The 13,336-nt window shown below is 46.2% G+C and overlaps 1 protein-coding gene across 3 annotated transcripts in view; it reads left to right on the top strand.

The window, feature by feature from the left end:
* The window catches only part of pknox2 (pbx/knotted 1 homeobox 2), a 409,128-nt gene that overhangs the window by 297,304 nt on the left and 98,488 nt on the right, over positions 1 to 13,336 (top strand). For all 3 annotated transcript variants that reach the window (XM_055660838.1, XM_055660836.1, XM_055660837.1), the window contains exons 6-7: positions 360 to 531; positions 11,293 to 11,481. In XM_055660838.1, coding sequence (XP_055516813.1) covers positions 360 to 531; positions 11,293 to 11,481 — 361 coding nt within the window. The remainder of the gene's footprint in view (positions 1 to 359; positions 532 to 11,292; positions 11,482 to 13,336) is intronic.

Genomic DNA, 13,336 nt, shown 5'->3' with positions numbered 1-13,336 from the left:
AGGTTACAGGGAGAACGTACAAACTCCATACAGCCAGCACCCATGGTCAGGATCGAACCTGGGTCTCTGGCGCTTTAAGGCAGCAACTCACCCGCGGCGCCACCATGCCACCCTTAAGAGTTCAAGTTCAACTTAGGAGTTCAACTTAGAGACGGTGGTGTCTGATCACTGTGAGGACGCTATAACCAAAATTTGTTATAAAGAGGTCTGTAAAATCAAGGGTAGAGTGTATTCTACTGAACAGTTCCACGTAATTGTATGATTACTTTGGCTTTGTCATATGTTGTTGATGCGATGAGTTAAAGTCGACTATTCTCAATTCTCTTTTTCTTCCTCCCCGTTATCCCACCCCCACGCAGACACCCACTCTTTCCGCTCCTCGCCCTCCTGTTTGAGAAGTGCGAGCAAGCCACACAGGGGTCAGAGTGCATCACATCGGCCAGCTTCGACGTCGACATTGAAAACTTTGTCCACCAGCAAGAACAGGAGCACAAACCCTTCTTCAGCGATGATCCAGAAATAGACAGCTTGGTACGTTATTCTTTGATAAATATTGAGAGATAAAGATAAAAATGTATCACCCATGTAAATGAGGAGCTAAGTTAAAAGGTAATGGGCACTAAAACCTTCTCTTACATTTCTTTTTATGTGGGTCACAGGTTCGCTAATACTTTTTTAATTACGAAAATTAATCATCGGCTAGATGTTCTGTTTTAAATGGATTTAAGTCCTTTGAATGGATGCTTTGCCTTCACCTCCCGCTACTGAAGGTTGAGGGGATGTCAGATGCTGACAGGGCATTGAATTCACATTAGGAGTTTCTTGCTTCCAGCTGCTGTAATGTGATCTCTGTACACCAGCCTGGAAATTCCTGCACACAACTCCACAAAAACCCTGTCAATGCAGTTGAAAACCGGCTTAACCTTGAGCAAGATTACTTCAAGTTTTGGGTATCACATTGCCAATCATATTCGATTCCAGACTTTTCAGTTGGATCTTGGTTCGCCAAAGTAATTTTCATTCACATTAGAGTCCCTCATCAACAATGGCGCGATGTCCAACACTCATCATCTCCATTGTGATGTTCAACTTCACTAATCTTATTTACTCTTAAAGACGCAAAGTGTTGGAGTAACTCGGCAGATCAGGCTGCATCTCTAGCGATATGTCTATGGATAGGCGACATAAAGATAGACACAAAGTGGACCAGTAAACGTCAGATTTGGTGACATTTTCAAATCCCAGTTGTTGTAAGTGCAGTTTCATAACCTGCCCCTGAAGGCCAGTGGTGGTGGCGGAGTTGCAGGGTCAGCCTGGCCAAACGAAGCCGTTGGTGTCCTCCACTGCTCCGTGCAGCTGTAGGTCGCTTCCGGTCCACGTGCCCGGCCTGTTGGAACAGCGACTGATCCAGCCGAGTCCCAGGCCACTGCCGGGCCTCCAGCGGCCCACACCACCATGGAGGTGCACTACACTGCCGCCCGCAGCCGGTCCGCTTACCGGCCCTCTGTCCCGACTCTAACTTCCTCGTCCTTGAGGCAAGCAGGGGCCGGGGTTGGCGGCTTCTCTTTCCGGGAGAGTTCCCGGATGCCCGCGTCCTCTGTTGCTCATTCTCTTCCCCTCTCATGATGAAAGGATACATTCCTTCGTCAGCCACACTGCTCCGTAGTCTGCAAGAGTGCAACTTGTATTGCGGGATGCTGTTTTCAGAGCTACCCGATCGGATTTGAGCTGCTAGATTAAATATCAACCGTTGTGAGAATATGCAGTAAGTAATACATTTGTGCAGCCTTTCACATGGAAAGCTGGAAAACAGTATAGGATGACAAACATGGTTCTTCCCAGCCCTCTTCCCCATGGCCAAAGAACTGCTCTCCCAGCCATATTGTAGATTCCATAAGGACATAGTGGACATATTCTTCAATGCGCATCATTCCGAGGACAAATGCAGGAAGCAACATCAGCTATTATATTACTGGCCTTTTTCTTGACTTTTCTTCGCCATTTCCAACGGGATCCCACCATTGGCCACATCTTCCCATCCCCTCCCCTTTCGGCTTTCCGCAGAGACCGCTCCCTCCGTAACTCCCTGGTCAATTCGTCCCTTCCCACCCAAACCACCCCCTCCCCTGGTACTTCCCCTTGCAACTGCAGGAAATGCTACACTTGTCGCTTTATCTCCCCTCGTTGACTCCATCCAAGAACCCAAGCAGTCTTTCCAGGTGCGGCAGAGGTTCACCTGCACCGCCTCCAACCTCATCTATTGCATCCGCTGCTCTAGGTGTCAGCTGCTCTACATCGGTGAGACCAAGCGTAGGCTTGGCGATCGCTTCGCAATAACCGACCTGATCTCCCGGTGGCTCAGCACTTCAGCTCCCCCTCCCATTCCGAATCCGACCTTTCTATCCTGGGCCTCCTCCATGCCAGAGTGAGTTCCACTGTAAATTGAGGAGCAGCACCTCATATTTCGCTTGGGTAGTTTACACCTCAGCGGTATGAACATTGACCTCCAATTTCAGGTAGTCCCTGCTTTCTCCCTCTTTCCCCTCCCCTTCCCAGCTCTCCCACAGCCCACTGTCTCCGCCTCTTCCTTTCTTCTTACCGCCCCCCCCCCCCCACCCCCACATCAGTCTGAAGAATGGTCTCGACCCGAAACGTCACCCATTTCTCCTCTGTTAACAGATTTCTGAATGGTCCTTCCATGAGCCAGGGTCCTCTCCGATTCACCTCTACCCCATTCTTCTTTCGTGTGGCGTGCACAGCCTAAAGTTGTAGAACAACTTGTCCTATTTGATCTTCTGTTTGTGCACGTCGAGTTGATTGCATTAATCGAAACAGGGCGGCCCAACTTTCAATAAAGGCAGATGTCACTGATGAAATTTAGTGTCATCTAAGCACACCAGTACAGCCCAGTCTTTGGCTGCCTTGAGGTCTACTGGACACCAGTGATCCCTTTCCTCCTATAAAATAGCAAAGAAACTTCTGATTATGTTCGCAGCTGGGCAGAGTAGTAAGAAGGAACAGCGTTGGAAGGTTGCAATCTTCCACCCCACCTCTACCCCATTATGGACATTGGACTTTGTCTATGGAATTGAAGTGCTACAATGCTGAGACGTACATTCCGCACTTTGTGTCTTTCCCTTTGCTCTGTCTATTGTACTTGAGTTTGACGTGATTGTATTTATGTACGGTGTATGTACTCTCTTTGAATCGCATGCTAAACAATGCTTTGCTCTGTGAGTCGGTACACATGAGAACAATAAACATAAACCTAAGCATGCTAGGCTGGAGTTAATTAGGGGAGATAATGGAACTGTTCAACCTGTGTTGTCACCACTCCAGAATCAAGGCTACCCCAGTTTCAATGATCAAGACATTGTTTGCACATGTTCTGAGTCAAGCATTGGCTCACTTGCCAAAGCATACAAGAGAATGAGCTATATATTTAACATATGTAAAACATGTGCCCTTCTTGCAACCTGTCCCTATGTAACAGCAACCTCTGACAATAAACCTCTATGGTAAGATTCAGGAAACACTACCCCTTCCATTGTCTTGGCAGCCGATTTTCAATAAAGGCAGATGTCATTGATGAAATTTCGTATTATCTAAGCACACGAGGACAGCCCAGTCTTTAGCTGCCTTGAGGTCTACTGGGCAACAGTGATCCCTTTCCTCCTGTAAAATAGCAAAGAAACTTCTGATTATGTTGGCAGATGGTCAGCATAGTAAGGAGGAACAGCGTTGGAAGGAACTGCAGATGCTGGTTTACACCGAAGATAGACACAAACATCTGGAGTAACTCAGCAGGTTTGGCGACTTCTCCAGATAAGAGTAAAAGGTGACATTTAGGGTCAAGACCTGAAACGTCTGAAAACGGTGTCAACCCGAAACGTCATCTATTTTCTCCAGCGATGTTGTCTGACCTGCTGAGTTACTCCTGATTTTTGTGCCTATCTTAAGCATATGTGTTGACTGTCCCATTTATCTTCTTTTACATTGGAGTCAGATCTAAGTAATCTAGATAATTATTATATCATAATGCTCAACATTGGGCAGACCAGAAATGTCTCTTACCTTCCTTTGACGGAACACCAACTCATTGCTGAGTTGCATGTTCCATTATCTTGACCCAGTAGCTACTTTTTTTCCATGGGAGTTGCAGACAGTGAATGATTGCAAGCAGAAAAATGATGTACAATATGCCTGAATACGGTATCACTATGGCTCCATATTAGTGCATTATTTTCCCATGGAGATTAGCCTTGCTGAATTAAATCCAGCTCCTGTATAATTTCTTTATTAAATTTGGTGGATGAGTTACAGCAATTGTCGCATTCCTGCAGGGATTAGAGATTACAATTATGTACTTTCAACAGTTGAAGTGTTTCGGGAAGAGTGCAGTGTGAGTTTACGGATAGAGTAACAAGCAGTGACAATAGACAATAGGTGCAGGAGTAGGCCATTCGGCTCTTCGAGCCAGCACCGCCATCCAATGTAATCATGGCTGATCATCCACAATCAGTACCCCATTCCTGCCTTCTCCCCATATCCCTTGACACCACTATCTTGAAGAGCTCTGTCTGGCTCTCTCTTGAAAGTATCCAGAGAACCGGCCTCCACCGCCCTCTGAGGCAGAGAATGCCACAGACTCACAACTCTCTGTGTGAAAAAGTTTTTCCTCATCTCCGTTCCAAATTGCTTGCCCCTTATTCTTAAAGAAGTGAAGTGTGTAGGAAGGAACTGCGGATGCTGGTTTACTGCGGAGCCAATCCTGGACTGACTCTGGATTCTGTTCCTGTCCACGGAGGGGAAATGGAGGAGGACTGGCCAAATTTTGTGCCTTCCACTACAGTGATGAATGCTGTGGTGGATGTTTGTGTTACATTTTTATTGTGGTTGTGTGTTCTTTATTATTGTACTGCTGCTGACAACCCAAATTCCACCAACCCAGTCAGCGGCACAGGCAGCGCATCTCTGGAGAGAAGGTATGGGTTAATATAATCTGATGTTAGTGGACTAAACATTTGCAAATGAGTGGTTGATTGGTATTAGATAGATATTTTATACATTTCTGTTGATGGGGTCACGCCGCCTGTTGTTCATTGAACACTGGTAGCTCCGTCATATGGGGGAACAATGACAAGCACACATCCCCTCCTGTGCTGTGATTATTTTCTCTGCACAATCCTGCAAGGTGAAGCCAGCAAAGTCCAGTCAAGGATAGTCCGAGGGACTGCCTGGACCATCCTACCACACCCAGAGTGCAGTGCTGAACTACTATCTACCTCTCTGATGACTTTCTGACTATCGTTGGCCAGACTTTGCTGGCTTTACCTTGCACTAAACGTCACCCCCTTATCACGTATCTATACGCTGTAAATGAATTGATTGTAATCATGGTTTGTCTTTCTGCTGACGGACTAGCATGCGACAAAAAAGCTTTTCGCCGTACCTCGGTACACGTGACAATAAACTAAACTGCAACTGAAAGGAGTGAAAAATCAGATCTGATGAGCTTGGCACACTGAGCGCTGTGGGCTGGAAGCTTGAACTTGTAGGTCATGTATCTCTCCACACTGACAGTGACACGAATGATTGCTCTCTTCTGGTGGATTATTAGCTGTGATTCCAGGGTGTTAACGATGGATTATTACACGGATGATAAATGGAGAGTATGAGTGGCAGCTTTTTTTTTATTGGAAACCGTTTTTTAGGTTGCGACCACAAGTGTACACTTTAAGCTGTCTTTAAATTGGAGATTTCCTAAATAGGTGCTTCTGTAGCCATTGGCTGCTACTTCTGCACGGCACCCGATAAAGTTTGCTTGTTGAATATTAATGAGACCCAAAGCATTGATGTAACATTTAATTATCTGTTAACTGCTTTCTGAAAGAAAACATGGCAATATGCAAGAAATGTTGCTTCTGCTGTTATCAGTGCTATGTGTGTGTGTGAGAGAGAGGAGTGGGGATGGGTGAATAAATGGGTGTTATCTGACAAGGGTGAATGGGTGAATTCCATCAGTCAACAAATTTAAATTTGCTTTCATCCAAATCGCCAAATCTCAAATACTTTCATGAATCAAAGAATGTCGTTTCCCTCTGAAGAATCAGCTGAATTCATTGCTGGACCTGAAGCCATCTCATCCATTTATACATCTGCGATACGGCTGCATTTGGTCCCGGTAGCCTCTGTATTCTGGAAGTGGAATGGGATGCATGCGTGAACGGGTAACTGGAGAATTTAGAATAGAATAGAATAGAATAGTTTCTTTATTGTCATTGTAACATGAACCATGTACAACGAAATTTAAAATGTCAGCCAGTCAGTGCAGCATTCAAACATTTCTAAAAGCTAATGATACATACAAGGTAAAATATTAAAGATAAACAACTAAATAAATATCACGGACAAAGCACGCATACACACCCAACCCTCCATCCTTCTGTCGATTCCACAGTTACCACAGTCCCTTAGTCTGTATCGCCCCTGCGTTCCTTGGCGGCTACATTTAGTGCTTTTATAGCAGTGGGGTAAAAACTGTTTTTTAGTCTATTTGTCCTTGTCCTTGTAGATCTGTACCGTCTGCCTGACGGCAACAGTTCAAACAGGGAGTGTCCGGGGCGGGAAATGTCCTTTATGATATTCTGGGATTTTTTGCCGGAGAAATGCCGGAGATGCTGAGGTACCGCCAAATGGATCCTCATCTTTATTTCATTTCTTGGCCTCTGCCTGGTGAGATTGAGGATGTTGGGAAGAAAGGTGTTTGGTGGAAGGCCATTGTTTGGGAATGGTGGGAGCACGGAAAAGATTGCCTACCCGAGTGAGAGAAGGAAGTGAACAGCAGCAAAAGGTCACTTGATGAAATGGTGGGTTCTAATGTTGGCATTGTAAGTTTAGGGCAGAAGATAAGATGGCAGGAGACCAAATGTGGGAGGCTACTATTTGTTGCCGGCATCCTCCTGTAGAGACCACTGGGACCAAATGCAGCAACATCTCCGCTGTTAAGGTGGGTGAGATGGCTGTTGGCTTCTGGGCCAGGACTGAAGGGATGAATTCACCTGATTCTTCAGAGGGAAACAATATTCTTTGATTCAAGAATGTATTTGAGACGGTGACTAGGTTGAAAGCAAAGTTAAATTTTCCGACTGATCGAATTTCCCCCACTCACCATTGTCAGATAACACCCATTTTCTCCCTCTTATCTCAGCCCTTCCCTGCACTCCTCTCACTCATACACAATTGCACAGTGAGAGCAGACCACAGAAGGCAAGCTTTGGGGGGTAGGGAGAAGAAGTCTTCTTCCATCTGGCCCTTGGGTAGTGATGGAGAATCCCTCGTCTATTCATCAATGGGAATTGAACCTGTTGGAAACACTTTTCAGGTCAGGTAGCATCTTAGTTTAGTTTAGTGATACAGTGGGGAAACAGGCCCTTCAGCCCACTGAGTCTGCACCGACCAGCGAACCCTGCATGTTAATACTATCCTACACACATACACATACACCGCCAATTAACCTACAAACCTGTACGTCTTTGGAGTGTGGGAGAAAACCGAAGATCTCGGAGAAAATCCACGCGGTCACGGGGAGAACGTACAAACTCCGTACAGGCAACACCTGTAGTCTGGATCGAATCCGGGTGTCTGGCGCTGCAAGCGCTGTAAGGCAGCAACTCTACTGCTGCGTCACCATGTAAAAACAAGGTACTGTACAAGAGTTCACCATTAAACATGAGCTCTTGTTTCTCTCTCCCCCGATGCTGCCTTATCTGCTGAGAATTTGCACCATTTTCTGTTTTTATTTCAGATTTCTAGCTTTGGCAGTTTTTGAGTTGAGAGTTTAGAGAGCACGGAAACAGGCCATTCGGCCCACCCAGTCCGTGCCGTCCTGCGATCCACTCACACTAACACTGTCCGACACACACGAGGGACAATTTACTATTCTACCAAAGCCAATTAACTTACAAAACCTGCACATCTTTGGAGTGTGGGAGGAAATAATCAGAGATCCCGTACAGTTAGCACCCTTGGTCAGGAGCGATCCCGTGTCTCTGGCGCTGTGAGGCAGCAGCTGTACCGCTGTGCCACTGTGCCACCCCTTGAACCTGTACCTCTTCATCCTTCTGTCAGTGTTTATTTAATCCACCTTGATATTCAGCATTTACCTTGCGTTCATTTTTAGAATCAGAAACAAAGAGGCACAAATCTGCCGATAGAGAGAGAGAGAGAGAATAAATGCCTGGTCCCACTCCAGCACAACACGGGAAAAGATAGCCAGGAACGTTTATGGTACTTGGGATGGACTGTCATATTTCATAAGCATTGAGCTTTCTATGGGGCTGTACGTTCACAGAGTAATTAGAAAAGGTCAGAATTCATCATTATCCACCAAATCAGGCAAAGCACTGTGAAGTCAATTAATTTTGCATCTGTATTTTTTATGATCCGTTCAATTTTTACGTCTGACTGTAGGTCTTCATCAGGACAGATATACTGCAGCAGGGCAGTAAATGAGAATTTCTCACAAATGAGCTGCAGTAATTGGCATATTTATTAACTGCTTCCCCCCCCCCCCCCCCCCCCCCCCCCCCCCCCCCCCCACACACACACACACAAAATGCCCTTGTACAGTGACTTAAACAACAGCTCTCTCGGGCTGCCACTGTGAAACTGTGCTTAATCCTTAGTTTACTGTAGAAGGAATTTGATTCAAAGCCCCTTGCTCAGACTCACTTGCCTATTTGCCCGTGGTGGGGATTGAACGTGAGAGTTTTATTCCAGGAATGCACAAATGTCAAATCTGGAGTCTGAGTTGGGCATTATCCTCTGACTGAGATATGCTGCACAATTATCTCATTAAAATCCCATTGCACAGCCAAGCAATGCCGGTTTACTCGTGTCAGGAGCTGTGTGTGATTTGCGGTTTAAATGCTGTCATGTACTAAAGGGCTCAATTGATGGCAATCGCAAATCTGTAGGTCAGGTTTAGTTTAGCTTAGAGATTCAGTGCGGACACAGGCCCTTCGGCCCACCGAATCCGCACTGACCAGCGATCCCAGTACACTCGCACTATACTACGCACTAGGGACAATTTTCAGTTTTTATCAAAGCCAATTAACCTCCAAATCTGTACATCTTTGGGGTGTCGGAGGAAACCAGAGCACCCAGAGAAAATCCCACGCAGTCACGGGGAGAACATGCAAACTCTGTACAGCCAGCATTGTAGTCAGGAATGAAGACAGCAACTCTACCGCTGTGCCATCGTGCCGCATCTAAGAGGTTACGTATCCTCTTCAGGGTAAACATAGAAACATAGAAATTAGGTGCAGGAGTAGGCCATTCGGCCCTTCGAGCCTGCACCGCCATTCAATATGATCATGGCTGATCATCCAACTCAGTATCCCGTACCTGCCTTCTCTCCATACCCCCTGATCCCCTTAGCCACAAGGGTATTGAGCACAATATTCAGACTGGCAATTCAGTGCAATGCTAGGAGTTCAGTTTAGTTTAGTGAGATACTGACTGGTTGCATCGTGGCTTGGTTGGGCAACTTGTGCGTCCAGGAGCGGAGAAGAATGTAGAAAGTTGTGACCACTGCCCAGTCCATCATCGGCTCTGACTGGCTATGTCACTGGATTCAGTCAGAAATCAAGAGTTATCATTCACAGGGATGGCAGCAAGCATTAAATGAGCGTGAAAGGTTGCAGGTCATTGTCTTTATCAAGGAAGATGCCACAGGAATCTCAGCTGAAGAAGATGTAAAGATTTTGAATGGGTAAAAATTGATTGGGAATAACAAAACAGCTTGATGTCATCAAGTGGAATGGTTGGTTACCTGGTGAAGATTGAATGCAAACTGGGCAGCTGAGGGAGGGTGGAAGGAAAGAAGATGCAATGATAATAATCTTCCAATCATTTGTTGACTCATGGGTGGTGCCTCAATACGAAATGAATGTGTGTGTGTGTGTGTGTGTGTGTGTGTGTGTGTGTGTGTGTGTGTGTGTGTGTGTGTGTGTGTGTGTGTGTGTGTGTGTGTGTGTGTGCATGCGTGTGTGTGTGTGTGTGCGTGTGTGTGTGTGTGTGTGCGCGTGTGTGCGTGCGTGCATGCATGTGTGTGTGTGTGTGTGTGTGTGTGCGTGCGTGCGTGTGTGTGTGTGTGTGTGTGTGCATGCGTGTGACAGCGAGTCTGTTACACACTTGTTTGAAAGAGGGAAAAGTGATAAATCCTCAGGAATACATATATATGCAGCATACGTATGCATAAGTGTATGCGTTTACACACTTTTCTCCTAAGGTGGATGTTCTCCTAAAGTGGTTGGATGAAAACCAAGGAATTTGCAGGTTGTTGAATGTTAATAGCCATCCAAAGCTCTGTAATGAGAATTGAAACAGGTACCACACTAAAGTGTGACTCAAGTAAAATGGTCACTCAGACCAAATTAAAAATAGCTGTTCGAAATAAAAGCAGAAAATGCTGGAAATATGCAGCAAGTCATAGTCGGTATTTCATGATGATGACATTTCATTAGAGCTGAAGTGGGTTTTTTAAATTTACATTGGATGGCACAACGTTTGGTATTTGGCTGAACAATCGACGACAATATTGAGAAATAAATAGAACAAAGTGCCGGATTTTCTCTGAGACCGTATCTGACAATAAAGCTGTGTAGAAAGATTTCTGGACATCAGCAAATCTAAAGAATGCCAACTTATCTGAGAGTGTGCAGGCAAGTGTTGTGAAGCAATGAGTGAATTGTCCACAGTCTTGCTACCTTACTTGACGAAGGTCCTTGCTTTGTGAGTTGGCTTTTGAAATGATCGACGTGTGAAATGGGTAGCTTTTGAATGAGCAGGATTGCCTTTTGGACTGTTTAGAAGGATGAGGGGCGACCTCATTGAAACTTACGAATAGTGGGTGAAAGAGTGGGTGTGGAGATGATATTTCCACTGGCGGGAGAGTCTAGGACCTGAGGTCATAGCCTCAAAATAAAAGGCCATTCCTTTGGAAAATAGATGAGGATAAATTGATTTAGTCCGAAGGTGATGACTCTGTGGAATTAATTGCCACAGACAGCTGTGGAGGCCGTCATTGGGCATTTTCAAGGTGGAGATTCCGTGTCAGGGGTTATGGGGATAAGGCAGGAGAATGGGGTAGAGAGGGAAAGGTAAATCAGCCATGATTGTATGGAGGGGTAGACAATGGGCCGAATGGCCTAATTCTGCTCCTATCAATTGTGAACGCATGACTGCGTTAGAATTGCCGAGTTTGATAGCCGTTCTGTTTTCTTGCAGATGGTAAAAGCCATTCAGGTTCTGCGAATCCATCTACTAGAACTGGAGAAAGTCAACGAGCTTTGCAAAGACTTCTGTAACCGCTACATAACCTGTCTTAAGACGAAGATGCACAGTGACAACCTACTTCGCAATGACCTCGGAGGTCCATACTCCCCAACAGCTGTGACACATACCCTCCCAGCACAGGTAGGAGCACGGAACAAGTTCCACAGTTACTTTCTTTAATGCGGCCCTTTGGGAAAAGATGGATCAGGTGTTCCAGCAAATGTGCTGCTCTCCACTCAAAGAAAGTAGTTGTTTTATTTAAGGTACACAAAATTGATGGAGAAACTCAGCGGGTGCAGCAGCATCTATGGAGCGAAGGAAATAGGCGACGTTTCGGGGCGAAATCCTTCTTCAGACTGATTTTTTGGAAACAAACAACTGCAGATGCTGCTTTAAAAACAAAGACACAATGCACTGGATGAACTCAACGAGTCAGGCAGCATCTTTGGAGAACGTGGATAATAAACGGGGGAGGGGTGGGTGTTTGATAGTCACGTAGTTGGATAAAGGCATGAGATGAAAAAACAGGTGTGAAACAAAAAGATCGCAGAGTTGCGAATTCTCAGTTTCCAAATCAACTTTTAATAGTGATTTAGTAGCCCAGCAACACAGCGCTGTTTTATAGAGGACAATTCAATTTAAAAAAAATGGTATAATATATTCTGTGGACATAGAGCCAGGCAGCTAAAACCCAGTATAAATGTTGATTCATCAAATTTCGAGTAACCCCTGTATTCCTTCTTTCCCTCTATTCCCCACCTTAGTTGTCCTGCTAGTTCCACTGTTCACATCCCTGTATCCCTTGGTTATCACCGCTTCCCCAGCCAACAATGGGCCATTACGAGCTCCTCCCTTCCTTGGTCAACTGTTGCCAGCCCTGATTTTTTTCTGCCCTTTTCCTACCTCTAGTTCCCCATCTCTCATTCCCCATCCCCCCACTCGTAACAAGGGCAGAGTCCCCCTTGTCCTCCCTCACCGTCCACCCTACCAGCCGTCACGTACAACATATAATCCTCCGACATTTTCGCCACCTCCAACGTGATCCCACCAATTACCACATCTTCGCATCTCCTCCCCTGCCTGCGTTCCGCAGAGACCACTCCCTCCGTAACTCCCAGGTCAATTCGTCCCTTCCCACCCGACCACCTCTCTCTGGGCACTTTCCCTTGCAACCACAGGAAATGCTTCACTTGTCGCTTTACCTCCCCCCTTGACTCCATTCAAGCAGTCTTTCCAGGTGCGGCAGAGGTTCACCTGCACCTCCTCCAACCTTATCTATTGCATCCGCTGCTCTAGATGTCAGCTGCTCTACATCAGTGAGACCAAGCGTAGGCTTGGCGATTGCTTTGCCAAACACCTCCGCTCGGTTCGCAACAACCAACCTGATCTCCCGGTGGCTCAGCACTTCAACTCCCCCTCCCATTCCATATCCGACCTTTCTGTCCTGGGCCTCCCCCATGGCCAGAGTGAGGACCACCGTAAATTGGAGGAACAGCACCTCATATTTTGCTTGGGCAGTTTGCACCACAGCGGTATGAAAATTAACTTCTCTAATTTCAGGTAGTCCCTACTTTCTCCTCCCCTTCTCAGCTCTCCCTCAGCCCACTGTCTCCACCTCTTCCTTTCTTCTTCCCCCCCCCCCCCCCCCCCCCCCCCCCCAACCCCCCCCCCCCCCACCCACATCAGTTTGAAAAAAGGTTTCAACCCGAAACGTTGCCTATTTCCTTCGCTCAATAGATGCAGCCTCACCCGCTGAGTTTCTCCAGCATTTTTGTCTACCCTCTAGTTCCCTCCCCTCTACTTTCAGCCGGAAGAAGGGTTCCGACCTGAAACATAACCCATTCCTTTTTCTCCAGAGATGCTGCCTGACACGCTGAGATACTCCAGCGCCTTGTGTCTATCTCCAATATATTCTGTGGCTTCATTTATGCAAGGCCAAAATCAGTAGATGTAGGCATGAGAAATACAAGTGCGCTCCAAGCCATAGAGAAATGTT

The sequence above is a fragment of the Leucoraja erinacea genome, chromosome 32, assembly GCF_028641065.1.
Source record: "Leucoraja erinacea ecotype New England chromosome 32, Leri_hhj_1, whole genome shotgun sequence".
In the NCBI taxonomy this organism is placed as follows: Eukaryota; Metazoa; Chordata; class Chondrichthyes; order Rajiformes; family Rajidae; genus Leucoraja; species Leucoraja erinaceus.
The sequence above is the reverse complement of the archived record's forward strand: the minus strand, read 5'-3'. Positions and strand labels throughout refer to the sequence as shown.